A 25,695-nucleotide genomic window follows, 5' to 3' on the forward strand; every position below is an offset into this window, starting at 1 on the left:
AGAGGGGGACGAGGAGGGGGACGAGGGGTGTCGGATCCCTGACTGGAACAGAGATCTTCTGAACGCCTGGTGGAGAGATACAGCCTCTGTGTAGTGATCTTGGTGCCTATCTGTCTATTGTTGTTTTGGTACAGCATGCCAAGAAATGTGGCAGGTTGCCGCCTAGCAGTCTGAACCAGTGATGCTTTGATGCATCCAATCAGTCTTAAAGTGGTCTTTACGTTCCAAAAGACAGTGAAATTGTCAAGAAACTTTATCCCATGGGTGAGGCATGGCGCCGTCAACCATGTATTCAGGGCAAGGAGTCGGCAGAAAGATTTGATGCCTTTCCCCGAGGTTGGACTGGAGCATGATAGTACCTCTCATCATTCAATCAGTGGAGTTCAAGTGGTGGAGGGAGCGTTGGTGTCCTCTTAATTAATTTGTTGCTCGATCTGCTTGTACGGCGGACAACGTCAGACCAACCCCTGGCTGGAGTGGATGCTCTGGGTCTGGTGCTGGTGCTGTGCCAGAAAGAAACATCATTAGGGAAGCCTCCTCAGCTGATCCAGTGGACACATACAGGGCAGTGTGTCAGCCTAATCTGTGCCAGGATGCTCCACAGCTGAAGTAACCCCTTGTATAGAAGTCTGTCACTTTACAGCAACATGTATGGCTACAGGCTGCTACAGAGTCAATGAATTGTTCATTTTCTTGTGTTTGATGCATCGTCTCAATCTTCTTTTCAAGCTGTTAACCCACTTCGTGTTTTTGAAGAATATTTTTCAATGAAACATTACAATACGCTCTGAACTTTGTCTCTTAACAAAATAAGTGTCCTACCTGACACGCAAGTGACTGTATCTGTTGTGTAATATTAGCTGATTCAGCTTTTCAGATATAAATGAATAACGACCCTAGACAAGGATTGAGACTGATTGTTCTTCTCAAACTTGCAAACAGCAGTTTGGTTGTTCAGGAGCTTTCCACCATGTCACATGGTCTTCATCGACAGATGAAATTTGTTCAGTTGTCTCGGGACTGTACATGTTCAAACGTTTCATTGTTCAGAGCTTACAGTTCATTCTTGTCTGAAAAATACAAGCTGACAAAACAAATTCATCTGTTGATGAAGACCATGTGATTGTGTTGAAAGCTTCAGAACAAACAAGTAAATAGACTTGAGTTCAGACTGTTTGGTCAGCTATATAAAGGCTGTCTTTTTGCTTTGATGGGCCTCGAGGTGGTGATGATGGTGTTAATGTAGCCTGTGGACTGATTCTGTCCTGCAGCCATAACAGTGACAGTGGCACCATTGGATTCAATGACTAATTAATGCTGACTGTCTGTCTGTGCCAATGATACAAGTAGTTTATTATTATTAATGTCAGCGGACCTGATGCTGTCAAGTACAGGATGTGTCACACACACACACACACACACACACACACACAGTCGTGTTTTCCTCACTTCAGAGGACATTACATTGGCTGATATGAATTTCCTGGGTACTTACCCTCCCATAACCAGTACTAACCCTAAAATTAAACAAAGTCGTCACACTCCGAAAAGAAAGATGAGTCCCTGCAATGTGACTGTGTAAACAGATTAACATCCATACAACATGAATAATATGTCTCACACACACACACACACACACACACACACACACACACACACACACACACTCAGAAACATAATGAAATTACATCAGTGTCAATATAAACAAACACACACTGATATCCAGCATGAATCTGAGCTGATTCACATCATACAGGATTAATGTCACACGCACACACATACACACACACACACACACACACACACGCACACACAGTCATTAAGTGTTGTCATGAGGATTAGACCAGCACAGATGCAGAACAAGCTGTTAGCATTGATCAGTAACAAAGGTTTATTAGTGTCATTATTATACATGCTCATTATCTGACACATTGCAAACATATGTACAGTTCAAACATTTGAAGTTAAAACATTTGAAGTATAAAAATTTGGAAGGTATCATCAAAAAAAACTTAATGTGACTCAAAACAAGACAAGAAAAAACATGTTATTTGAAAATCCTTACATGAATTTTCTGTCTTGGATTATATGCTTTCTGACATAATTGTGACACAGTAGGACATTTTCATCTGTAAATAATGAAGTCTGCCTTGCCTCTTCCACCATGTGTCACTGAAATACAAATGTTTTATGTTTTTACAAATGTTTTAAGTATACATTATGTCATGTGACATAATTACTGGTTTTCATTGCTTTCAAGTCTGACAATGTGTTGCCCCAAAGTTGCCATTTGGAAAAACCCAAATGAAACCTGCAACATACCTCAGAGCCCATTTAATGATGTCTATTTGTACACCAACTTGATGTTGTGTAGTTAAGTCAAATCAATTATTGTCACACTTGCACATTCTCTTATCTTAAGTCTAGCAGTGTTAGTCAGCTGAAAAGAATCTGCTTTCAGTTTTCTGGGTACCACTAAGGGTACATGAAACCTACTTTGGAAGCCAGTGTACAAGAGTATACACCACTACACTACAAAACACTGCAAAAGCACTTATTTAAAAAGCTCATCATACAAATTCCATATAGCTTTTGCTGAAATAAAGGGTATTTCATTATCTCTAGGTCCACCATTGCTGCCACTCTTATATAGCAGCTATATTATAGTAGCTCTGCTCATTATTATCAACTAGGTCACATCAGCACCTTCACACCAGCAGAGGGAGCCTCAGGTCAGCAGCTCACTGGACTCTAAATCTGTGCACAAGTTAAATATCTGTATTTGTTTTATACTCTGACCACCTGATGAACCTAAGACAAATATTCACTCTCCTTTTAGCTCTGTTTTGGTCTCCACCAAGTCCTGAGAAAAATATGTCTTTTTAGCTGCTAAATGCTCCGCTATGTGCACCAGCTAGTCTCTAACATTTGGTGCCGGACAGGTAGTGGGCAGTGGGTTTACCAGACCAAATAAAGCAGTGGTGAGACTAAACCATAGGGCCTAAAGCTTGAAGTTGAAGTTGAAATTATAGATAGAAAACAATTAGCTCCAATTAGCGGCTAAAAAGCTCAGTACACTTAAAGAGCTGCAGATAATTCTGTTAGGGTTCATCACTTAAATTGACCCCTTTTATCACATGTAGCCATTTGATCCATCTAATATAAAACAATCGATTAGTGGAGCTTCTAAGGTGGGTAAAGTTGGATTTACACTTGAAGCAAGAGATTTACATGAGTCCTGCCAGAGGTACGTATTGGTAGGTTTTGATGTTTCATTCAGAATTAGCATTCAACACTGAACGGCTGTAATGAACAGGACCAGGTCGTGTCCTGCTTTACTTACTTCCCCCACAGTAACTGTTTCACCGGTGACATAAAGCAATGGCGGGCTTGTTCGCAGTTAGTCTTTGGGACTGATACGGCTGGTTAGTGAGTCGGACATTCAGCCATGCATGAGTAAGTTCAGTTAGCAGACAGTGCAGCAGGGCTTGTGTTTTTTTTGGATCTTTCTAATACCTGGTCCCACCCGTCTCTCCATTCGTCTGTTTCCAAATCCCTCCACACCACACATGTTTCCATTGGCTGAACTTCCTGCTGGATAACTATTGCTGCCGAGCTGGGCATGGCTCTTCTTCTCTTTCATGCTGTTGTCATCATCGTTGTCCTCGATGATGACCAGCTCTGCCTTCAGGGCGCCTTCGAAGTCCTGACCCTGCCCACTGTCATCCTGTGCCGTCTGGAAGCCCATGAAGATGGCTGTGATTGGCTCAGTGGTCTCCATGGCGTTGAGGATGGTGTAGGGAGTGTCGTCTCCATAAAGGGGGGAGGGCACTCTGTCAGAGTGGGTGTGGCCACTGTAGAGAGCAGTGGGTGGGTTTACATCATGGCTGTGATAGGAAGGTGGGCTGGGGCAGTAAAGTTTTTCTTCCTCCACGCTAATGTAATCACTAAGAGGAATATAATTGCCTGGAGTGTAGCAGAGCTGTGGTTGGTAGGCAGACACTACTTCCTGGTCATGTGATCTGGGAGGAGGACAGCCATTGGTTCTGCCTCCATTTATCATGCTATTGCTTCTGATGATGCCGTTGGTGTGGGGACCAGTAGGCCAATCCTCCTGAGTACAGTTTCTCACTTGGTACAAGCTGTGGTGGCGATCTTTCTGGTTGCCATAGTGATGTCCCAACCCCTTGTGGCTTCCAAGGTGATGACCTTCCCTCAGGTTGCTTTGGTTATTTCTCTCTTTCTGCCTTCTGTAATGGCTTTCCTGGTGACCACAGTGATGCTCTACCCCTGGTTTTCTCGGCCAGTCGTCCTGAGCGCTGTAGTCTTTCTCTGTTAAGTTGTTTCTGACGTGATGGTTTCTGTAATGTCCTCCCTGGAGTCTGAGGTCACACCCCTCCATCCTGTCTCGCTCATCTTGGTTGTAAAAGCAATGCTCCTTCTTTCTGCTGTGATTCTGGTGGTGGTTTTGGTGGTTAACTTGGCGATGCACCGTGGCACTTCTCAACAACTGTTCAACCTCGTTGGCTGACAGCTCGGACGCACAGCTCCGGTCATGTGACCCCTAAAAGTGGAAAGGAATATGGGTCACAACAAGAGAACACAATGTGAGCATGCATAAGCAGAAAAAGCAAACAATCTTGGGAAAACAAATTAGGGAGGGGTCGCTGCTGGGAGAGGAAAACAAGTAACAGGAAAAGTAGTTCAGGTCATTAAATGCATCAGTATTTCATGATAAATATGATAACCTGCCCCCCTTTGTTAAGCCTAGTGAAAGAAATGTAGTGATTATCTTCTATTTCATTATAATCAAAGTGTTTTTTTTTAACAACTCCATACTGGTCCCAACATTATTCTTATCATTCTCTGAGTCAGAGAAAGTTATTTTGCTTTCATCTTCTTCTGAACTGATTAATGTAACTGTCTCTATTCCTGACTGAGCAACAAAGCCCACTCATGCCTTCAAGTTATACAGAATGATGCAGCCAGACTTTTAACTGTAGCAAAAGAGAGAATCACAAAACCCCCATTTTAGCCTTTTGGCATTGCCTTCCAGTCCATGTTAGATTTTAAGGATTTATGGTTTTACTCTGCACTGCGAGGTCTGGCTCCAACATACATTTGTGAGCTTTTAGATACCAGACTTTGCAAAAAACACTCTGTTAGAAGTCCCCCACTCCAGACTAGAAACTACAGGAGACCTGCATTGCTGTCAGGGCCCCCATATCTCTGGAACAGTCTTCTTCTTGTTGCTACCTCAGTGAATTCCTTTAAATCTCAGCTAAATACTCACTTTTATAAACTTCACTTTTGTTTGTACTACACAAATAAAGGCTATTATTGTAATTATCAACGATGATACCTCTTGTGAATTCAGGGCATAAACACACTTCCTGCCGTCGTCATAAACCTTGAGCCCAGTGTGTTGGTTTAACTCCTCAGGAGGAACTGCTGCAGTAGAGAGCACTGTGCTCTCCCCAGTCAACAGGTTTTTAGTCACATTGATCTCCATGGCGAACAGAGCTGAGACACAGAGGGAAGACAGACAGAGTTAATAATGTTGGCCAAATCTCATTCCTGTGTATACAGTATGATTACATTAGTCTAGGTTACTTTGATGATAAGCAATGACCACTGCCACTATTTTCAGCATTGCTCGTTCACATCTCTTACACAGCCTGTGGCAGCCTTGCCCAAGTATCACATCTCAGTCATCATCATATAATGAGTGTGTTCAAATGTGAACTAGATATCCTGATTAGGATCAGGTTTTTGAAAAATCCTGGTTTTGTTTTTGCACATGTAAACAACATATGTCTGTTGCAGAAATCTGGATGAGCCCTAATCCTCATTTTGAGAAAGCCTAATATGCAAGCTGCTGTACTCGGATGGAAACCAGAATACTGTGGCATGTAAACACCAGGGTTCTGATCACTGCCATGTTAAGTATGTTGAGCTTTATTTATATACTTTACTTAACACTTTTTAAAACATACAGTAACAAAGTGCTTCACAGACATGAAAAAATGAACAAAGAAATAAGGTCTGGAAGTCTGCCAGTGGGACTAGGGGTCATTAGGTGAAGCCTTGTTCAGCATCACTACTCTTCTTCAGGAAGAAACAGTGCAACAAATTTCTGTTTGCACATGTAAATATAGGAGTTGATGACAAAAGATATCTGCCACAGGTTTGTAACATACCAACATCATGTGGTAGGCTGTCTGTGTTCCAGTCTGAGTATGAATGTTTTTACTATCCCCATCTTTACAGTGCTTTGGTAACAACTTTGCCAATTCCCCTACTGTGTGCAACCGCAAGCCCATCTCCTTAGAAAGCCCATGCATCTAAACATCACCCCCTGCTGGTTTAAAAGGTGAATCTGATCTGTTTTTAGTTTTCCTCTTCACAGAGAAAAGGTGATGTAGTCAGATGGATTGAAAGCAGTTTACAAAGTTAGATTCCAATGCTGACAAAGTTAAAGTCATCAAAATGTCTAAAACATTTCTGTAGAACGATCACCTCTCTGCTGTCCATTCCTTCAAAGTGTGGTCCCCTTTGGAATCCACTGTAACTACATCTGAAGCCTCTTTCACACATACTTCCTGGTAAATCACTGGAATAAACAGATGATGTAACCCTTTACATGCTTATCCCTGCAAGCTTACTGCTTTCATTCACAACACAGCCATACCAGCATTTTCCCAGAAATGTTACTGGGTCTTGATGTGTGAAATTGGTGGTACAGGTATCCCTGAATGTCGATCACTGCTCACATTGACACATGACCCCATGCAGGAAATGTTCCTGAAAATTTCAGGGATAGACTGCATGTATGAAAGGGGCTTAAGCTGACTACAGCTGCTGTCCTCTGCAAGGGAGCAAGGTACAAACTTTCCAGACACACCTGAGTATTTGAGACTAAAATCCAGGTTTTCAGTAGAGTACTTGCGAACACTTGTACATCAAAGCCCATAAACTGCAAGGTACAATGTGCTTTGACAGCTTTATAGAAACAAATTAAATTGATCTCACTCTGTCTTGGTGTGTTTGGTTCAGAGTGTTTGTTGGTTGGTGGAAAGAGGGATTCTGGGACATCAGGGATCACTGTGGTCAACTGTAATGGCTCTATGGGACAGAAAACAGAACTGTTAATATAGATTAATCTTTGCTTTTGGTTAAAACATCCCAAAAACGCATGTCATGACTTACCAGGAACAAAGCTGTCCTGGGCCTCCTAGAAGACAGACAAAAATCAGTAAAAGCAACATAATAGAGGCACAAAAATACAGCTGTGAGACACAGTGACTGTGTGTCTGTGTACCTTAATAATGTCTTCTGAACTTCTCTCCACAGACCTCAGTCTGTTGAGGATGAAGCTCTCCTTGGTAGAAATCATTGACTCCTCTCTCTCCAGAGACTCCACCTCCATTTCTATCCTGATGGTTCAGAGGACACAGGTTATCAACGTGTCCAGTGGGTCATACTGGCAGACGCACGTCTGTGTGTGTGTGTGTGTGTGTGTGTGTGTGTGTTCTGTACCTGTGGATGTTGAGCTGCAGAGCCCTGGTCTGCTGCTGGTCAGACAGAAGGCTCTGCTGCTGTGGGGAGGCTGATGCATTGTGGGAAGCTGGGTCCTGTAGCAGCCACTGCTCTCTCAGAGCTTTTTTCTGATGAAGGAGAGAACACAGGGTTCAATAAAGATCTCTTTAAATGTAATGTACACATACATCTGTTCACAGGCGTAGTTTCCTCTGGCTGTTAAATAGTTATTGGTGAGCAGAGTGCCTGTGAGTGCCTGAGAATAATAATATGAACATTTGTGGACAGACAGATGGACAGAGTGATTATTCATGCTAATAACAGATAATTCCCATCCATCCAATTGGTTTACCGCAGACCTCATCTGGTGTTATTTAATGAAGACAATGTTAAGTGCAGTGGAGTGTAGTGGACCTTTAGATGCTGCAGTTTGAGTTTCTCTTGGTCCAGCTCCAGTTTCTTCTGTCTAATGTCTTCTTGAATGTGATGCTTCTCCTGTTACATTAAAGACAGTTAAATGAGTGAATTTACAGAATAGATTCCAATAAACTGAGGTGAACTGAGTGATGCAGATATTCTGTATGTATACAAGTTATTTTTAAATGAATATTTAGATTAGTTTACTGTAGCAGATAGCATGGTTATGGCTATAAAACTCTAATGTTGGTGTTTCACTTGAAGCATTACAGTGATGGCCTGGAGCCTCTCTTTCAGCAGGTCAGACTCCTCCATCCTGTTTCAGGACAGACCTGGAGAGAAAGAGACAGGAAGAGTGTGTGTTTAGTTAGTTCAAACAGATAATAGAATAGAAGTGTTTTTTAGACATCTGCACCATGCGTCACAGTTACATCATAACATCAACTCACTGCTGGAAACTAGACACGGTGCTACTGCTATAAATGAAACGTGGGGAAAAATCCCTTATTAATGCAGGCCAAAATGACAACGAAACATACCGGTCACTGGAAAGCAGGTGAGAGAAAAATCTGTGTCATGCAGTGAGAGGTTTAGCATCTCATGCTGATGCAAATACCACTTCACACCTTTGTCCACTCTGACATGATGATCATTTTAGGAAAACTGAACTGTCGGCATAAAACTGATCAGTTTTAAAGATACACAAAGTCTGAAGAGTTTTCCAGTAACTGGCACCATACATAAAGTCTTCTTCCTCTGCTCTGGCCTACTTCATCTTCCTTCAGCTGCTGGTATTCCTATTGTCCCTGCTGCTCCCAGTTCAACTCCTTGACCTTGAGCAGCTGCGGAGGTCAGTGTTATTGTTACCATTGCTACCTCAGTCTTAGCAGCGCGTCCTCACTCTGTCACTCTATTACAATGAGCGACAACTGTATGACAGAGCCCATGATTTACAAGACTCCCCTTTAACTACAGCTGCTCTACATTTGTGTAGTGTGTGTGTGTGTGTGTGGCCTCCTCTCTTTGTCGTCTCTCTCAGACTGGCTGTCTGCCACATACAGTCTCAATCAGTCTTTTGATAATTTTGGAAGCAACCCTGTATCATGTTTTAGCCTAGATCTTTCTACTGACATGTTTCAATGATCACATTTCTGGTCATACTATATATATTTAGAAAACTGTCAACCACTGTGATCACAACATGTTTTTTCTGTTTATTCTTTTAACTAAATGTCTAAAACTGTAACAGCTGCTGTCAGGATCAGGATCCACCCTAGATGGGGTAGATCTGTGACCACTTCCCATTCAGAAATACAGCACTGCGGCTTTTTATATACTGTGGGGTCAAATCTTTTATTTATATCCAGCGGGTCAGTGGGCTGTCTGCTGGGAGAGTGCTGATGCTGCTGCTCCAGCTGTCCACAGTGTTCACCGTGTAATAACTTGTCATGGTTTTAAATGTTGTTTTGTGTTGATCTTCAGCAGGTTATGTTTTAATTATAATACACAGCAAACAGAAAAAAAACCTTAAAAACATGCATGTGACAGTTATAAGGGTCAAATGTGCTTTCTTTCTTTAGCCCCCATTGTGATTCTGATGTGTATTACTAAGACTAGGCTTTAAGATTCTTGTGTGCTGTCAAAATTTGTCAACTAAAATCTTAGTTGATTTTACACTTGATGACGTTTGCACATGAAAGCCAGTTTGTGTCTTGAGGAGCACGGCTCAGCCTGAGAAAACAGTTGTGTAATATCTTGTGCAGCTCCAGAGGAGCTTTGTCAAGTGTGTTAAAACAGCTGCTGATGAGGGCATTGGGATTATCTCTGTTTGGGCTTGGAGGTATACGGTTTTCAGGGTATGTTGGGCTCTGCTGTATTGGTTACAAGTGCCCCAACCTTATTAAGGTACAATACTAAATACTCCTTTAGAGTTTTGGGGGGTTGTGTTATGTTAGAGATTTGACAGTAAAGGGGTGACAGGAAGGGAAGGGAGACAAACCATGGCTGATCACATGCAACAAAGGTACTCAGCCAGACTCAAACCTGGGACACAGCTGTTCAAGGCTCTCGGCCACCAGGGTGCCTCTGGAGCAACCCTTAAATTTAGCCTAACTTAGTTTAGCACCTTAACAGGTCTGCAAACCGTTTAATAGAGACTAGAGACTGCTCTTAAAAGAAAAATGACAGAATCAGTTGCTTCAGCAAGTGCCCCATAACAACATATGTTTATGTCAAGTAACAACGTAAATATGGCGAGCAAAGGACGAAATCAGGTGACGACGCTTTGGAGCAACAAACTCCACACAGGGAGGAGCTCATGTGGATGGATGGATCAACAAAGCAGCAGACTTTAAAGCAAGAGACCCCCATTCCCTTACTGTTCCAAACCAGCAGCAACATTTTGAAACATGACCAAACCATGTGGTTACTACTGTAACCATGACAACACAGGTCTCCAAACCTTGATGCACTAGTCATTTTAACCAAAGCCTGACGTTTCCCTAATATTAACTACCAGTTTTATGTTTTAAAAATGCCTCTGCTCATTGCATTGGACATGTCATTTGGATTTGTTAATAATATAATGAGAGTGTGCAGCAAGTTAGAAAATACAATATGGTACAGTTCTGTAAAGTGATCCCTCTGATGAACTCTCTGATTATAACCCAGTGTTTTTGTACATAATATTTGTTGCCGTTTGCAGCATAAAACACAAAAAATCAATTAAAGACTCATCTCATTCCCTTCACCCCACCAGCCACCTGTCTCTCCTCTGTCCCCAGCACACGAAACACAAAACAACATACAACACTAACAATACATTCATGAAATTGGCCATGAGGGAAGCCCCTTGGTCTGATTTACCATGTTTTACCATGTCAGCTATCTGATGTATCAAAGGATTCAGGGTTGTTGTTTTATTTATTAGAAAACAAAGACACATGTGAAATACACCACTCGTGGGGTTAATTTCCTACCCTGCAGAGTCAGCTGTTTGTATATAGGCAAGGAGGCTGTGTGTTTAATATAGATGTAGGTCAGGAGAGTTCATAGCGGGGTTCAAACATGTACAAGAGGGTTTAGGGGGTGGAGGGTATTCTTGGAAAGAAACATACACATTTACTGCCTCTATTTTCAGGTCACCATGAGACAAACTCATCCAGGTGTCTGGTGTGAGGCACATATACCTCTCTACTGCAATATATCTGATCAGCCTTTCATCAAGTTTGATTGTGCAGCTATTTGACCAATGCCCCCTAAGCCCCTCGCATGTAGGGCCAGCAATATACTCCACAGATAAACCAACAGTATCGTAACACGTTATTGACCCACCGCCTCAGGTCAGCCAGGAGAAAAGGGTCTCGGATTAATTTTGCTCCAAGTCATCTTAACAAACCAGTCCATCCACGCTGAAGGGGAGGGACTACGTGTTATTCTGCCCTAACTCCCTCAAACAAGGCATCCTGCCTGTCAGCCTGAGGCGGGGGTTTAATCTGACCTGCCTCCAGTCAGTCAGACAGTTCTCTATTTATCCAGCCAGTTCTCACATCATCTCCTAAATGAAAGGAAAACACATTTGCACCCAGTCTGCCAGGAAACAATTAGAGTGACTAACTTTTTCTCATTTCTGCAACATAAAAGTAAAGTAGAGTTTAAATCAACCTGTCAGTCAGTCAGTCAGTCAGTCAGGTAACCAGTCAGTAAAACAGTGCTAATCTGCTCATGAGGCGGCTAATCTGTGCGAGCCATCTGCTTGCCAGCTATACTGTAGACAGAACAACCATGTGATGATCAGTATGAGCACCATGTGCTCAATATCTGCAAATTCTCCCACCAGCTCCAAATACTACGAAAAACATCTACTTTATGTCACAGGCATCATATCATCATTTTGCAGGGCTTTACCCTGATGGTAAGTAAAGGGCACAGTTGTATCTTCAGTCAGAGAAATTACATTGATGCATCTATTTCTAAAGCATAAACATTTAGATATCGTCCATATGTCTTATTTTACTGTGGATTCAAGGCTGAAGCCTTCCTCAGGGTGGAGAAATATCAAGCAATGCAAGCGGTGGGAGTGGTGGTGGTGGTCCTGGATGTGGGGACAATTGTAATGAGTCAAATGTGAATTTAACTAAGAAAAATATGAAAATGACATTAGTAGCATTTTGTCCAGTCAAAACCATGTACCTCCAACTTTAGGCCTGTCAGCAATGAATCCTGAAGTACACCAGTGAGCTTCCAATACTATACTATATGTGTGCAATGACAAACTGCTGTCAAGACAAACTGCGAAAAGTTGGAAGCTGCACAAAGAAAACTGTAGTTTACTGAGTCCCAGTCATATGAAGTTTAGGAATAAACGCACCAGCTCGGAGCCTCGCTCAGGAGCCCTCATCCTAAAGAGCACTACACAAATGCTAGACTATCTGCAAGATATTTGTGCAATACACTAAGCACTCAGGATGATCTGATGTGCTGATAAGTGAATTAATGCATGACATAATAAGACATATTAATCAAGCATATGTAAAAAATAAAATAGGACCAAAGAAAAACAAGAATTTGTGTGTATACAAATGTAGATGGAAGTATTTAAATCAGTGTATCACCGCTTTGTTGGAGATGGCAGTGAAGGACCAAACTCCTCCAGGGACAAGCAGCAGCAGGGAGAAACTGAAGCTTATACAGAATTAAGGAATAATCTCCACCTCTCCCTGTTTGTCTTTCTGTGTCGCTCTTCCTCTCGTCCAGGCTAAACGGTCAGATGTGTCCAGGAGAAGTTTGCTCCTCTGCTGGGCAACAGGGGACAACAAGCTCAGCATAAGTACCTTTCAACTTACTGCTATTTTCACCTGATGTTAGCATAAATTGTTAGGAACCATGAAACAGGTTGGACAACTTCTTAACGTCAACATAACTGTAATAAAAATAATAATAATAACTTCAGACTTTAGCCCCATTAACAGTGTAGAAGACAAACATGCAGGAAACGGGTTTCAGTTAGCCTACCTGGCAGGAACTACTCCTCTCTCGTGCTGCGCGCTCGTGCCTCTGTCCCGCGGGAAGCTCGAGGCCACTCAGCAGCAGGTGTGGGTGGGCGGGGCTACGTGTGCGCGCTTGAGTTACAGCCGATTGACAGTTTTCCGTCCCCCCTGCAAGCCAATAGCAATGAGATAACAAGAAAATCTTCCTCAGTGGTTATGGTCCTGTGACACGTTCAGACCAGACGCGTCGGCTATTGCCAGATATTTGTTAGAACAAAAAATACTCCTACATTTTAATGCTGAATCACATAAAACTGTATGGAATGTGAGATTTAAGAGGATACAATTGTTTTCAGTTTTTGACAGTTTAATTGTAGAAATGACTTTATTTCCGGGGGTAAAGAGGCAAAGTTTATGAATGAGATTTAAAGCCTTCAAGCAGTCCTTGAACAGTCCTCGGAATAAGAAAAGCAACACATTGTAGTATTTTATTGGTTTTATTGTAGCTGTTACGTCAATAGTTAGATTCCAAATATGTCCCGGTAGCTACATTTATAGAAACAACTGATGACTGACTTGAAATGAGTAGTTACTGGGTTATAGCAGGTCAAAATATTTATTACAGGAATATCTGAGCATTTCGATGAACTTGCTATTAGAATGACAAAATAGTTAATACATATGGTCTGCAATTAAATATTATAATAAATTATTATATATTTAGGAAATACATGTTTTATAAATGTATTGTAAGTCATGGGACTGTTGAATGGTTTCGTTCTATAATTGCTTGTAAGCAGCAATATTATAATAATTGTGACCAAGATAATCACAGTATCAAATGTTTGATACTTGGTCGACACATAGTGAGCCCTTCGTTTGACTCAAGCATGATATTTTAATCATCTTTCATCTATTAATATTGCTCACTTCATCAGTCAGCTGCAGTTAAGTCGATGAGCAGCAGAGGGGAGTCTGGAGTCATTTAATGGTAAACCCCTCAGTGACTGGTCCTCAGCATTTTCAATGGGCTGTTTACAGTCCTGAAGAAACCAGGAACATTAAGCTAATCTGAATGTTTCAGGGTTAAGGTCATTGCAGGTTAATATTATCCAAAGGGTCCATTCTCAAGGGTGGTGGCTACATCTGAAATCATGATGTGATGAATGTAGAATCAAGACAGCACAGTAAAAGGTAATTAAAATGTCAAGTGTATTTCTTGTGTAAGCATTTTCTCAACCACTTTTTATTTTCAGAATCTGTGACATTCCCTGATCCACAGAGCCGAAACTCAAACATCACCAACAACAAAGGTCATCACATCACTGGACAAACGATTTAAAACGTTATCTCAGGTAAGTCAAACACTGAAACACCTTGAAAAGAAACTACTCAAATATTCAGCATGAGTTTGATTAGAAGCCAGTCAGCCATGACAGCTTCATGGCAGCTTGAGTCTTCATTGTGACACTAAATAAATGGAATATTAACATCTGCATATATAAAACTGCAGCTAATTCAGAGGAGACATGTGAGTATACAGTATATCAGGCTATGTCCACTGGTCCTCTCAGGAACACAGCACATCACACATCCTGATATATCCAGGCTTCATCGCAACTTTGATCAGTGGCGTCTCACACAGCCATTTTTAAATGGAAATGTTTGGATACACAGCACGCTGTAGAATTAATCAGGATAACAGGATGGGTAGCACAGGGCATTGCACCAGGTTCAAACCACGGTAAATGTAGAAAAAATAAGTAATCTCTTTGCTGGCCTGTGAGAGTGAAGTAATATACAACACTGCAATTTCAAACATAACACACATTCAACAGTAACAGATTTTACCAGAACACAAAAACACACCATACAATGTTTGAAGGAAACACACAGGAAGGAAAGTTTCAAATCTTTGGTAATGAGGGTGTTTCTTTCCATCGAAAGAAGCCTTTTCACTGTTGAACAACTAAAAATATAAGACATGCAAAGACAACACAAAATAAAGCTATATTTAACCAAAATGACCAAATTGTTCACATGCAACCAAACTACTATGTTGGAAGAATGCCCAATGAATATGGTTGCTTGAGAACATTATTTCCATTTGGAGAAACTGTGACCATGATTTACTTACATTATTCACACAGTTTCGCTTTAAAGACCCTTTAAACTTGTTGATCAATACTATGTTCTGTGACATATAATATGAATTCACGTTAGACTGTTTTATTACATAACAGACATGAAGATGCTGTCTGAAATGCCTGTAATTTTTTGCTTCTACTGGAAAGGTGCAACATGCACCATCATTTACAGTCAGGCATCCATAGCTCATATGCCTCGGTATATTTTAAGTAAACCAACTAGAAGTGACTGTTAAAGTAGCTCTTGCTTATTGTTATTGTATTGTTACACTAACAACTCAAGATTAAGATGGTTATGATTTAATGGTAATTCATTTTCAAATGCTGGAAAAAGGAAAGAAAGCGGCTACAATCTCAAAATACAAAGGTCCGGGTGTGATGCAGAAAGAGGTGACTTCCATTTCCCCGTCGTCATGTGCCGGGGAGGGGGGGTCATAGTCATGTGACTTCTCCGAAGGAACCTGGGCTCTGTGGGAGCAGAAAATAAAAGCATTTAAATTAAAAATGCCCTCTAAAATACAGTGTGTACATTCAGGAGAATATTAAGATTTTCATTGTTTGAAAAACTGTTGAAAGTTTCTACGGTGCTCTGAGTGCCGCTTCCTTTACTCAAGTGTCTTTGCTTTAAGTGTGTGTCTCAATGTATGTCATGTCAGGAAAAGCAATAAAGGTTTGCATATACAACATGGAATATTGAGCACTTACATGTGTTATTTGAGAAAATTCAAACAAAAACCTACATGCATACAGTGTAATGTGTCTGATTTACATGTGTAACGACGTATTTGTCACTGGTTTCCATGGTGTGGTTCATTTGGGGTGAAGCCTCATCAGTGTTAGCTGTGCCTGCATCTGAGGGACTCTGAGAAATCACAGGTCTCTTTTTAAAATAGCGAACCACAAACACCACCTGGAAAGACAGACAGAAAAGAAAGAAAGAAATTGGTTACACACGTCATTTAAATCACCTGAAATGATTCCTCACAGACAAATCAACCGTTTGCATGACTGAAAACGGTGATTTGTGCATCACAAGCAGAATATGTATACAAACACAGAGTCCGGCTGACACAAAGAGCTGTGTTTGGGGACTTCTGCTGCTGAGATATTTTCACTGTGCCGGGGGGAGACGGAGCTTCATCATGTTTGTTTAGATTGTTTCTGTGACCCAGCTTTTGGTCCCAGCCGACACTGTTGTGCATGGCTTGTTACACAAAAGAGGAATTCAGGCTCATTCAAGCAACGACAGCTTGTGTGCTTTGTGTTTGTGTGTCCTGCAGCAAGTTAGTCCATTAGAGCAGCTTTCTGTGATGCACAGAGGCAGAGAGGTGGTCCTCCTCTCTGAAAAGAGGCTGAGATACTCTGCTTAGTTTGAAAAACTCCCTTAAAATGCAAAAGACATGAGGGAGAGTAATTTATTTCAAATCAATACAGCAGACAGGAGTGAATATGAGGAGCAGGGCAAGCTGTCTTTGTTGTCTGTCTCCTCGGCAAATGCAAGGCTTCCAGAGACCAGATGTGACCGATTTATTGATGGACTTATTGATCTCTAAAATGATTTATCTTTTGTAAATTTAGTTCATTTAACTGATTTCTGGGTAATTTGACAATAATTTTGACTTCTCCAGACTGAATTAAAGAACAGTCACATTGGCATTCATATGTTGAGGTTAGGAAATGAGGCTGACACATTCGGTTCACTCTTTTCTAAATCATTAATATGATCACCTTTGCAAACATTACTGTGTCACATAGTGATCTTTGAAGAGACGTGATATCAGTGCAGGATGTGGCACAAGATGAGCCTGACAAAGCACAGCAGGTTAGGGTCATGAAAACAGTTGTGTTGAAAGTTAAGAGTGCAGGGATCCAAAGAGTGCAGGGATCCATAGAGCTGTTTGTTAGCATTAGCAATATGCTACCATCTGGAAGCAAGACTGAGCCTGAAGACAAAAAGACATCAGTAGGACAAACTGAGGAACAAGTCAAATTTGAATGGCTTAAGATCTTTTTAGGAGCCTGACTTGAGAAAAGTATTCATCCCTCAATGACAGATGAATGAATGGATGAATTACATCATTCACAGGGTAATTACTGAATCACTTTAAAAGTGATTACGCCTCTGAAAAAGTGATTAAAACAATTCAATTAGTTAGTTAATAAACTAGTTTTTAATTAGCACTTTTTATGCATGTCTGTCAATAGAAATAAAAAAAACTGAACATACAATAAACCACTAAAACAGTCTCACATAATGGCCATTAGATCAGTGATTATGTGCCAGTGCTGCTGAATAATAACTGACCAGAAAGACGGCGATAGCCCCCCCGATGGCTTGTCCTGCAATGACATCACTCCAGTGGTTTCGGTACTCGGCCACTCTGTTGATTCCCGTTAGCACAGCCAGACTGACCAATGAGAGGCTGAGGAGGGGGCCGGTCAGACGACCTCCACTGGAACCGACACAGCACATGACGTACATCTGAAAAGAAGATCACTGTCTTTGTCAGAGTTCTCTGGTCTTTCATTCCGCCTCTCTCTGCACATTTCCAGCACATATTTCATCAAACAGAGCCACTCACTGCCAGGTAAACCGCTGTATATAGACTCAGCGCAGCCTCTTTGGAGGGGAAAGTCTTTCTGGCCCTCATGACGTCATCAGGGTCACCAGCGCAAGCATCTGATTGGCTGACAAAGTGAGCCGTGTCCTGGCAGCCGAGGGCAGTGTAATTGGGCTGGCAAACAGACAGGAAGTGAGGAGCCAGACTTCCCGTGATGAGCTGCCCCGCGTTGACAAAGATGTCTGTTGCAAACAGGCCGAAGACGTACACACCTACAGGGAAACATACTCGTAATATGGCTTTCATTTGTATACAGAATGAAACAGTTAACAGCAGCATGTTGCCAAATCATCTTACATTCACATCCAGTGAGGCTAGTGACATAAATCATTCACATCAACACAGTATTCAGACCTTTCATTAGATAAAAGAAGCAATTCTGTTATATAAAGATACAGTACTCCATTAGAAGTAGTAGACCTGCATTGAAAATGTGACTTAAATAAAGAGCATAATTATTTTCAACAATATGTGCATTCAACAAAGGCCTCAGAGCTGGAAAATGTGTCCTGTTAGTGTTCACAATTCAATTCTTATCCTTTTATTACTGACGCATTCATGTTCAATCAGTGTCTTAGAGTTTTAGTTGGTGAAGGTGGAGCTAATTATTTTACATACTGTTGGGTAGCTTTGTGGACAACAATGGATTTTTTATAATCATGTGTTTTATATGTCACAGCTTAATTTGTTAAGTAAAGTAAATAGAGATATACAGCAGCATAAAATGGACATACTAAAGTACAGTACAAGCACCTCAAATATATACTTAAGTATAATACTTGAGTAAATGTACTTACTGCCTCAACATAGGTTTGTTAGAATGACTCATTATAATGATGTGTGTCATGTCTGAAATCACTCCCTCTGTAATGCCCTGCATCCTCTACCATTTTATCTGAATGATGGAATTCTTCATGTGAAATCTGTGCACAATAAATACCCAAAGAAACTGAACATCACATGGACTTTCTTTGTGCTTATAATCCCACGCTGTGAATGCAAAAACTACAGCTGTGCAACACTCAGTGATGATGCAGAATGACAAGAAAAATCTCGATTTACTCCTCAGTGTAGGAAATCACTGAGTATTTAATGTGCTGTTATTGTGCAAGTTTGTTTAATGCCATCATTTACAAGGTAACTTAACAGTCATCTTTTTCCAGTTTTCCTACCTTGACAAGTCAAAATGTCTGCCGTGAAAAAGACCATTGTGAATAAACAAACTAGACAAAGATTTTTTACATAGCCACAAAAATTAGGTATAAGAGAAGGCGCCAGGTGAGCAATGGTGGACTTGAGGATTTAGACCAGAGGATTTAGAACTTGGAACCTTTTTTTATCCATAAAATAAACCTGAACTTGAATACAATCACCACTCAATGACACTGACTGATGGAGTACAGACAAAAAGCAAAAACAACTACAAGTCAGTGCAGGCTTTATTTATTTTATTTAGTGCGATACTTAGCATGTAAACTTACCAAGGAAACGGAAAGTCCTGCGCACCATGGGGTTCACATAACAACAGTCACCCATGACAACAACCTTCTCTTGGTCGTACAGGTTGTTTGAGTTGTAATGAAGGAGGAAGATGACTAGCTCTACACCTGAGATCTGTGAAACAGAACGAAGAAAGATCTAAATACTTGGATTGCTGAATTGTTAGAGTACAGTTACCACTAACGATGTTTACTGTCACACACATGCTCATTTTCATATCCCATATCTACTGACTATTGAGTTTTACAATCATCTAACAAAACTAGTTTTTACACAGGAAATCTGCAGGACTTACTGTTTGGTTGCCATTCACATGTGCAGTACATGTGCATACATCACATACATAAATATATCATATAGGCATATACTATGCCATATGTACTCCGTATGGCTATAAATCTACTAGAGCTGTCAATACTGTGATTTGTGACCATCCCTGAACCTCTCTCTCTCTCTCTGTGTGTGTTCTATTCTTATTACAATAACACTATTCTCATGTAAATTTCATTAGTTGAATATTCATATACGCTACTTAACTTCTTGTTGAGTCTTTTGGGTTTTTGCTGTTTAGTCCTCATTGAGCTGCATGTCTTTTTTCCTAAGCAAGGACATTGAATGCAGTGTTTAAACCGGAGTCAAATCATTGTCCTGATTCTGAAGGCAGCAATATTTTTTTGGCCACATGGAGGCAGCGCAATACGATTTAAACACATCACCTTAGTTATTATGTTGAATGTGTTCGCACACAGCTGCCTAGAATTTAGACATCCAGCATCCAGTGATGAATGTAAGAGCCATAGTCGCTCAGCTCTGTTTTGATCTCCACCAGCTCCTGAGGGAAACATTGTCTCTTTGGCTGCTGAATGCTTCACTCTGTCCACCAGCTAGCTGCTAGCTGTGTCTGTCTGCTGTTTGGTGCTGGGCAGGTGTGAACAGCTGGTTCACCTGAGCTGCCTGCTGCTGCTGGACACACAGCTGATAAGTGATGTTTAATTAACTACAGCAATAAAACTGCACGCTTTGAAACCAATACACTGATCCAATGTTAATAAAAAAATATCGATTAGTGCAACGATCAGACTTTCATCTCATTCTGTTCTTTTGCTAACTGCAAAGCACAATAATGTTATAATGCATACTTTGTACTTCATACTGTTAACGTTGCCATTTGCATGTATTACAGTATATTCTATTTACCTTTAGCTGTAGCAGTTGCTAATGGCCAGTTTTCTTAAAAGGATTATTTTATGTGAACTAAGCCTCCTCGTGCCAAGTCTTTCAGCACACCTCTGTCTCTCTTTCTCTCTAAACTCTGTCTTGGTACTTGTCACTTTTTTATTCTCCTGTTGAGATTACCACATTAATTTAAAGGGGCATCGAGTCACCCATGAATCCTGTAGGGAGGCGTAGCCTGGGTAATCAGAGCACAGTCAACAGACACATCAGGAAAATGAATCAAGATGAAAGAGAACACACTGGAATGTGAATTTGGCCAAGTAACGTTAAAAAATAATTACTGCCCCTTTAGCATGTGTGACTGGAGGCCTCTCTGTAGCTTGCCTTCCAGTAGCATCATGGTCTTCATCACAACAAAGACAAAGCAAAGCCCTCTGCTGATTGTCTTTAAATCACGGTTAGACTCACCAGCACAACAGGCAGTCCTCCCACCACAGAGTACAGTATTACAGGCTGTATGCGGCTGTCCTGTTCAGGTCCAGGATCTGGTTTATTTAGAGTCGGGTCTCTACAGATGAAGCCCTGCTGTGCTGGACTGAAAGTGTCAGTGAACTCACAGTAATAAACCAGCATCACTGTCGCTGCCAAAATCACCACCTGGAAGTACAGCATGGTGGAGTCAGCCTCCAACAATCTGATTTTACAGGGTCCCGGATACTGTTACTACGGTGATGAGGAATTCAGTCGCACAAGGTCCTGGATACTGTTACCATCGAAAGAACGTTGTTTCAAATCCAATGTTGCCAATTTCTGGTTTGTGTCACCATGTTGAATAATCCAGTTTTAGTTCTTCCTCGTTAATGTCAGCCATCATAATGCTTTATAATCCATCCTGAATGATGACAATATATAACCAAGCTGACAATTCTTGAAGAATACTCCAGTACTCAAATACTCAAGTCACAGATGATGGTGACTATACTGAAGACGGCGATTTGCCCCTCGAAGACGGAGAGTCGTTCTGTGTCTTTCTCGTGATTCTGTGGGAGGGAAACCTTGTCCTTCCGCTCCTGTGAATATCCTGAATCATCTGACCACAGCGAACCAGGGAATTCATTCTGTTTCACTGAACAATCTCTAAAGTGCCACTTGCAGTCTACTGAACACAAACTCACATCAGCACTTTGCAGAATTGGTAAAAAAGAGAACGTGAAGGGCAGACGGTATACGTTTCTAGACTGACTATAGAGGTTGGATCAGGGTGTTAAATGAAGGTTTGACCTCTGGTTGTACATTATTAAAGCTGTTAATGGATTGATCTTTTGCTCACTTGGAGGCAGCAGAACAAGCTAAAAGCAAAGTACTGACATTATCAAACAGTTGCAGATACACACGTTATCTGATGAAGTCCCATATTCACTCTCTTTTAGCTGTCTTTGGTCTCCACCAACTATTTGCTGCATGTAAACTGGTTGTTAGTAATTTGGTTAATAGCGATGTGTTACAAATTTCACCTTGCAACATTAGAGCGCTCATGTGCAGTCTGCTGTGTCATCAGCACTTGATGAGGCCTTGGAAGAAACAAGGTGTATAGATGGAGGCGGGTGGATTGGGGTTGGATGGACCAATAAGGGTCCACCTATAAATATTTGCCATGGGGCCCCTGAACAGGTTCACATGACTTTACTCTTGGAAAATGAATGTTTAAAAAATTACTCTACAACTCCAGTCAGGGTCAGGTTCAACCAAGTGAACGTCACTACAAAATAAATGCTCTGAGATACCAAACAGCTTGTAGGTGCAGTTGGGAACAATAAGCACTGCTGCCCTCCAGTGGTACATCTAGAACATAACAACAAACTTCCACAAAGCAGCAAAATGTGCTCTCTCTAGAACTACCAGTCTTGTGTCTCAGACTGTGCACAATGGGATATATGTTTAATAAAAAACATGAGTGAGAGCTACAATAGAGAGCACAGAACTGTGTGCAGAGGCTGTTCTTGTATCTATACATAAGATGAGCCAATAGGGATCCAATCAGTGACTGTAAAGCAAATAACAGGTAAAGTGTACTGTTCTGTGTTTTCTCCAACAGGTTCAGGATAGAGACACCTCAGACAGCCCTGCTGCCCTGTCAACATGCAATACATGGATTAATACTATCAACACACCGACTGATTTTAAATGTTTGTCATCCGATGAAAATTCTTTGTTTTCACTTTTGCTGCTGACAACTTGAGTAGCCATGATTTACTGTTTTCGACTGTTCCCAAAGCAAGGATTACACAGTTTGAAAAACTGAAAACATAATCAGTGCCTTCAACGATGCTCACCTCGATGAAAATACACTCAGAAAATTCCAACCGCTTTAACCTGACGCTGCATAAATATTACAGCCATGTCAGCAAAGGCTGAATTGTTCTCAGAGGGAACATAAAAGAAATTGTTCTTTCCAAGTGGAATGATGATATTGTAGTTTTGTCTCTATTATATGAGCTTTATTTATTGCTGTGATAGCTTGTACTTCACAATAATCTGAATGCGTAAAAAGAGAAACATGGATGCCTGTTTCATTTTTGAAATCATGGAGAGCAAAGTGATCGTCCTGAAGTACAAGTCTTTATTACTTGTCATTTTATTGTAAATGCACCACTTCTGGGCTAATGGGTCCATTATTCTGGTCAGTATGCCAGCTATTTACTCATTTTAAACTGATCTATGGACTTGAACCTGCCCCAGAGCAGGTTAGTGGTGTAGTCTCGGTTACCATGGTGATCTTCCTTGTGATACAGGCCCCAACTCTCTCAAATAAAATGAAAAATCAGCACTATCATCCAGTCAATGACAAACGGAGCGTGTTAGCAGAGCCACTCCTTCATGTGAACAGATCCAGACAGTCATCCAGCTCTAGCACACTGCTGGACCCATCACCATGGCAACAGTCAGTCTGATGGTGCTGTTCTCTCTTCCTCCTCCGTTTATACACACTGGTTTTGTTCTTCTCCTTTTCTTCTGTTTCCCCCTTTTCTGCCCCCAATCTCTGAGGATGATCTTGTAGTTCCTGTGAGATGGGAGGATCTGGGATTTGTAGTTTTTGGAGTTTCTCTGTAGGCAGGGCTGACTGGAGATTCTGGTAGAACCTGCAGATGACCAAACAAATACAGATCAGAGCTCCAAGCAGCTGGGTTTACATTCACATGGAGTTCTTATGTATAGAATTAGGGAGGATTTCATATTTGTGTAGCGACTACCAGCCATTATTAGTTTTACCAATCACTGAAAAGCAAAGAGCCAAACTGACCTGTGGATCCGTCTAAGATTCTCCTCCATCTTCTGATTGGCTATCTGTGTTAGGAAATGGATGTATTCATGTTCAACCAGGAGCCTTCCTTCATGGGTGAGAGGAACCTCCAGGCCATGGGTGCTACGGACTGCCTGGAGGTTGAAAATACAGCAAGGATACATGTATACCTTTAGCACATTATATGCAACCAGCACATACAGCAAAACAAAGGGCCAGTTCGACTGCATGGATTACCATGCATCTACTGGCCCTGATAGAGTAATGCCAGACAAATTGTTTTTTCCATCATCGATCCTGGAAATGTTATTAATGTCTCAAAACCTACCACCATGATTTTTCCTGTTTTGCTGACAGTGAGACCAGAGTTCCTGAAGCCTGAGTTGATGGCCACTGAATGCTAGACGAGACAAGACATTTCAATTACTGAGTGGTCAGTCTATTCAATAAACTATTTGATAGTACTATGCTGAAAATGGCCCCAATACAATTTCCCACTTTAACCGTATTCAAAACAAAAAAACTTCCTTTAAAAGACCAAACCACTGCTTTAACTGTTTAGTTCACATGACCCACGTTCCGAGCGCTGTCCATGTAGTAGCGTGTTTAAATGTAGACTATGTGGACTCAACTGTATTCTGTGGGTTACAACAGGAATTGAGGACAATGCTAACTGTGACAGTGAAGCGTGACTTGAACTGTACACCACTGGCAGATTGAGGCTTTACCTACAAATAGCTGATGCAGCTCCCACAGCATACAGTAAGTTTTAGATTGATTTCCTTCCTTCTCTACAGTCATCAGTTTCACATCACATCAGTACACTATGAAATGGTCGAGTTAGGTACTCCGGTAAGGTGGATGGGGGAAGCAAGGAAAGAAACTCACAGTTGTTGCACTCAAGGACAACATCTGTGATTGGAGAACTGAGTGGAATACTATTAGCCCCTTTTCAACACTGGTGTCACTTTTATAAGTCTCTGCAAGTTCATGATCACACTGGATTTAAGTCAGTGGAAAGCAAAGGCTCACTGAAGTAAGGAACATGCAGTATGGTAGGCTTTGTAAGGTAACTGACTATATTGTTAGGAATGCATAATGATGTTGTCATTTTCACTCATCAGAGATCATAACACTGAAATTATAACACTATACAAAGACACATAAACTGCCTTTCTCACCATCAGCTGTGCATCATCCAGCCGCCTACACTGAACATGGAGCACAAAGGGCTCAAACTTCAGCACTGCATCTCCACTGGACCTTTCCAGACCAGATATCTGAAGAACACAATAACACAATGCACTCCTTTTCATATTAAATCCACATTATTGGATTAAACATCACTAATACATGAGTCCATCATATCTCACCAGGTCATCCGATTTGCATTTCTGGTGTGAGACAAACAGCCAAACACAATTCTGCTTCTGGACATCACTTCTTTCTGGAGCCTGAGGAGGAGGAGACGAGACAGGGCAGGGTTTTAGAACCCAGGTCAATACCAACATACTACAGGACTGAATCTCTGATAAAAGTTTCAGGCCAGGTCAGGGTTTAGCTTGTTAGGACTACGTGATAACAGAGGACTTGTCCCCACAGTCCAGTCCCGAGTAAAGTCTCTCTCACCCCGTCGATGAGGATGATCCTGCCGGAGCAGGAGCTGGTGGTGAAGTACTCTTCACAGCTGTTGAGCAGAGACACTACATGTTCAATGTCTTCATCCACGCTGCCCTTCTTGCTTAGGTCCAGCTTGTTCAGACACTGCTTCTTCCACTGACTGAATGTTTTCTCCATAGCTAGCTAGTCATGTCAGGTGGCTACAGGCGTTATAGCATCGCGGTGTGTTTCTCCGTAGTGAGTTGACGGAGCAACGAGGTTTTCAGAAGCTCAAGACTGTAGAGACACAAGCGGGAAAACTTTTAAATGCACCTTTATCCTCCTTCCATGCTCTGCCTCGAAGATATTAGGTAGGTGCTAGCCTTGCTACACCACAGTGTTGTTGT

At 41.4% G+C, this 25,695-nt stretch overlaps 3 protein-coding genes across 3 annotated transcripts; all 3 read right to left on the reverse strand.

Moving 5' to 3' along the window:
* Positions 1-2,102: 2,102 nt before the first annotated feature.
* Positions 2,103-8,271, reverse strand: palmda (palmdelphin a). The gene is made up of 8 exons (XM_041949818.1): positions 8,227-8,271; positions 7,954-8,034; positions 7,540-7,667; positions 7,322-7,436; positions 7,210-7,234; positions 7,033-7,125; positions 5,363-5,523; positions 2,103-4,564 (listed from the first exon to the last, which is right to left on the reverse strand). The coding sequence occupies exons 1-8, from the start codon at positions 8,269-8,271 to the stop codon at positions 3,467-3,469; spliced, it is 1,746 nt and encodes a 581-aa protein (XP_041805752.1). The 3' UTR covers positions 2,103-3,466.
* Positions 8,272-15,529: 7,258 nt separating this feature from the next.
* On the reverse strand, positions 15,530-21,060 carry LOC121614806 (phospholipid phosphatase-related protein type 5-like). Its single transcript, XM_041948890.1, has 6 exons — positions 20,857-21,060; positions 19,194-19,326; positions 17,674-17,924; positions 17,397-17,573; positions 15,861-16,001; positions 15,530-15,559 (listed from the first exon to the last, which is right to left on the reverse strand). Exons 1-6 carry the CDS (start codon positions 21,058-21,060, stop codon positions 15,530-15,532), a joined length of 936 nt encoding a protein of 311 aa, XP_041804824.1.
* Positions 21,061-22,428: 1,368 nt separating this feature from the next.
* tyw3 (tRNA-yW synthesizing protein 3 homolog (S. cerevisiae)) lies at positions 22,429-25,695 on the reverse strand. The gene is made up of 6 exons (XM_041949707.1): positions 25,319-25,695; positions 25,063-25,143; positions 24,871-24,969; positions 24,018-24,089; positions 23,690-23,823; positions 22,429-23,528 (listed from the first exon to the last, which is right to left on the reverse strand). Exons 1-6 carry the CDS (start codon positions 25,484-25,486, stop codon positions 23,264-23,266), a joined length of 819 nt encoding a protein of 272 aa, XP_041805641.1. The 5' UTR covers positions 25,487-25,695; the 3' UTR covers positions 22,429-23,263.

This window comes from Chelmon rostratus, chromosome 12 (genome assembly GCF_017976325.1).
Source record: "Chelmon rostratus isolate fCheRos1 chromosome 12, fCheRos1.pri, whole genome shotgun sequence".
Lineage (NCBI taxonomy): Eukaryota > Metazoa > Chordata > Actinopteri > Chaetodontiformes > Chaetodontidae > Chelmon > Chelmon rostratus.

Coding starts and splice junctions, on each gene's coding strand:
- LOC121614806 (XM_041948890.1), bottom strand. CDS start 21,060: ATGCTGTACTTCCAGGTGGTGATTTTGGCAGCGACAGTGATGCTGGTT. Junction 19,327..20,856: donor GAGGACTGCCTGTTGTGCTG/GTGAGTCTAACC, acceptor TCTGTTTCACAG/ATCTCAGGTGTAGAGCTAGT. Junction 16,002..17,396: donor GGGCTATCGCCGTCTTTCTG/GTCAGTTATTAT, acceptor CTGTCTTTCCAG/GTGGTGTTTGTGGTTCGCTA.
- palmda (XM_041949818.1), bottom strand. CDS start 8,271: ATGGAGGAGTCTGACCTGCTGAAAGAGAGGCTCCAGGCCATCACT. Junction 7,668..7,953: donor TCAAACTGCAGCATCTAAAG/GTCCACTACACT, acceptor CTCCTTCATCAG/AAAAAAGCTCTGAGAGAGCA. Junction 4,565..5,362: donor ATGCCCTGAATTCACAAGAG/GTATCATCGTTG, acceptor TTCCACTTTTAG/GGGTCACATGACCGGAGCTG.
- tyw3 (XM_041949707.1), bottom strand. CDS start 25,486: ATGGAGAAAACATTCAGTCAGTGGAAGAAGCAGTGTCTGAACAAGCTG. Junction 25,144..25,318: donor GGATCATCCTCATCGACGGG/GTGAGAGAGACT, acceptor CCTCCTCCTCAG/GCTCCAGAAAGAAGTGATGT. Junction 23,824..24,017: donor AAACAGGAAAAATCATGGTG/GTAGGTTTTGAG, acceptor TTCAACCTCCAG/GCAGTCCGTAGCACCCATGG.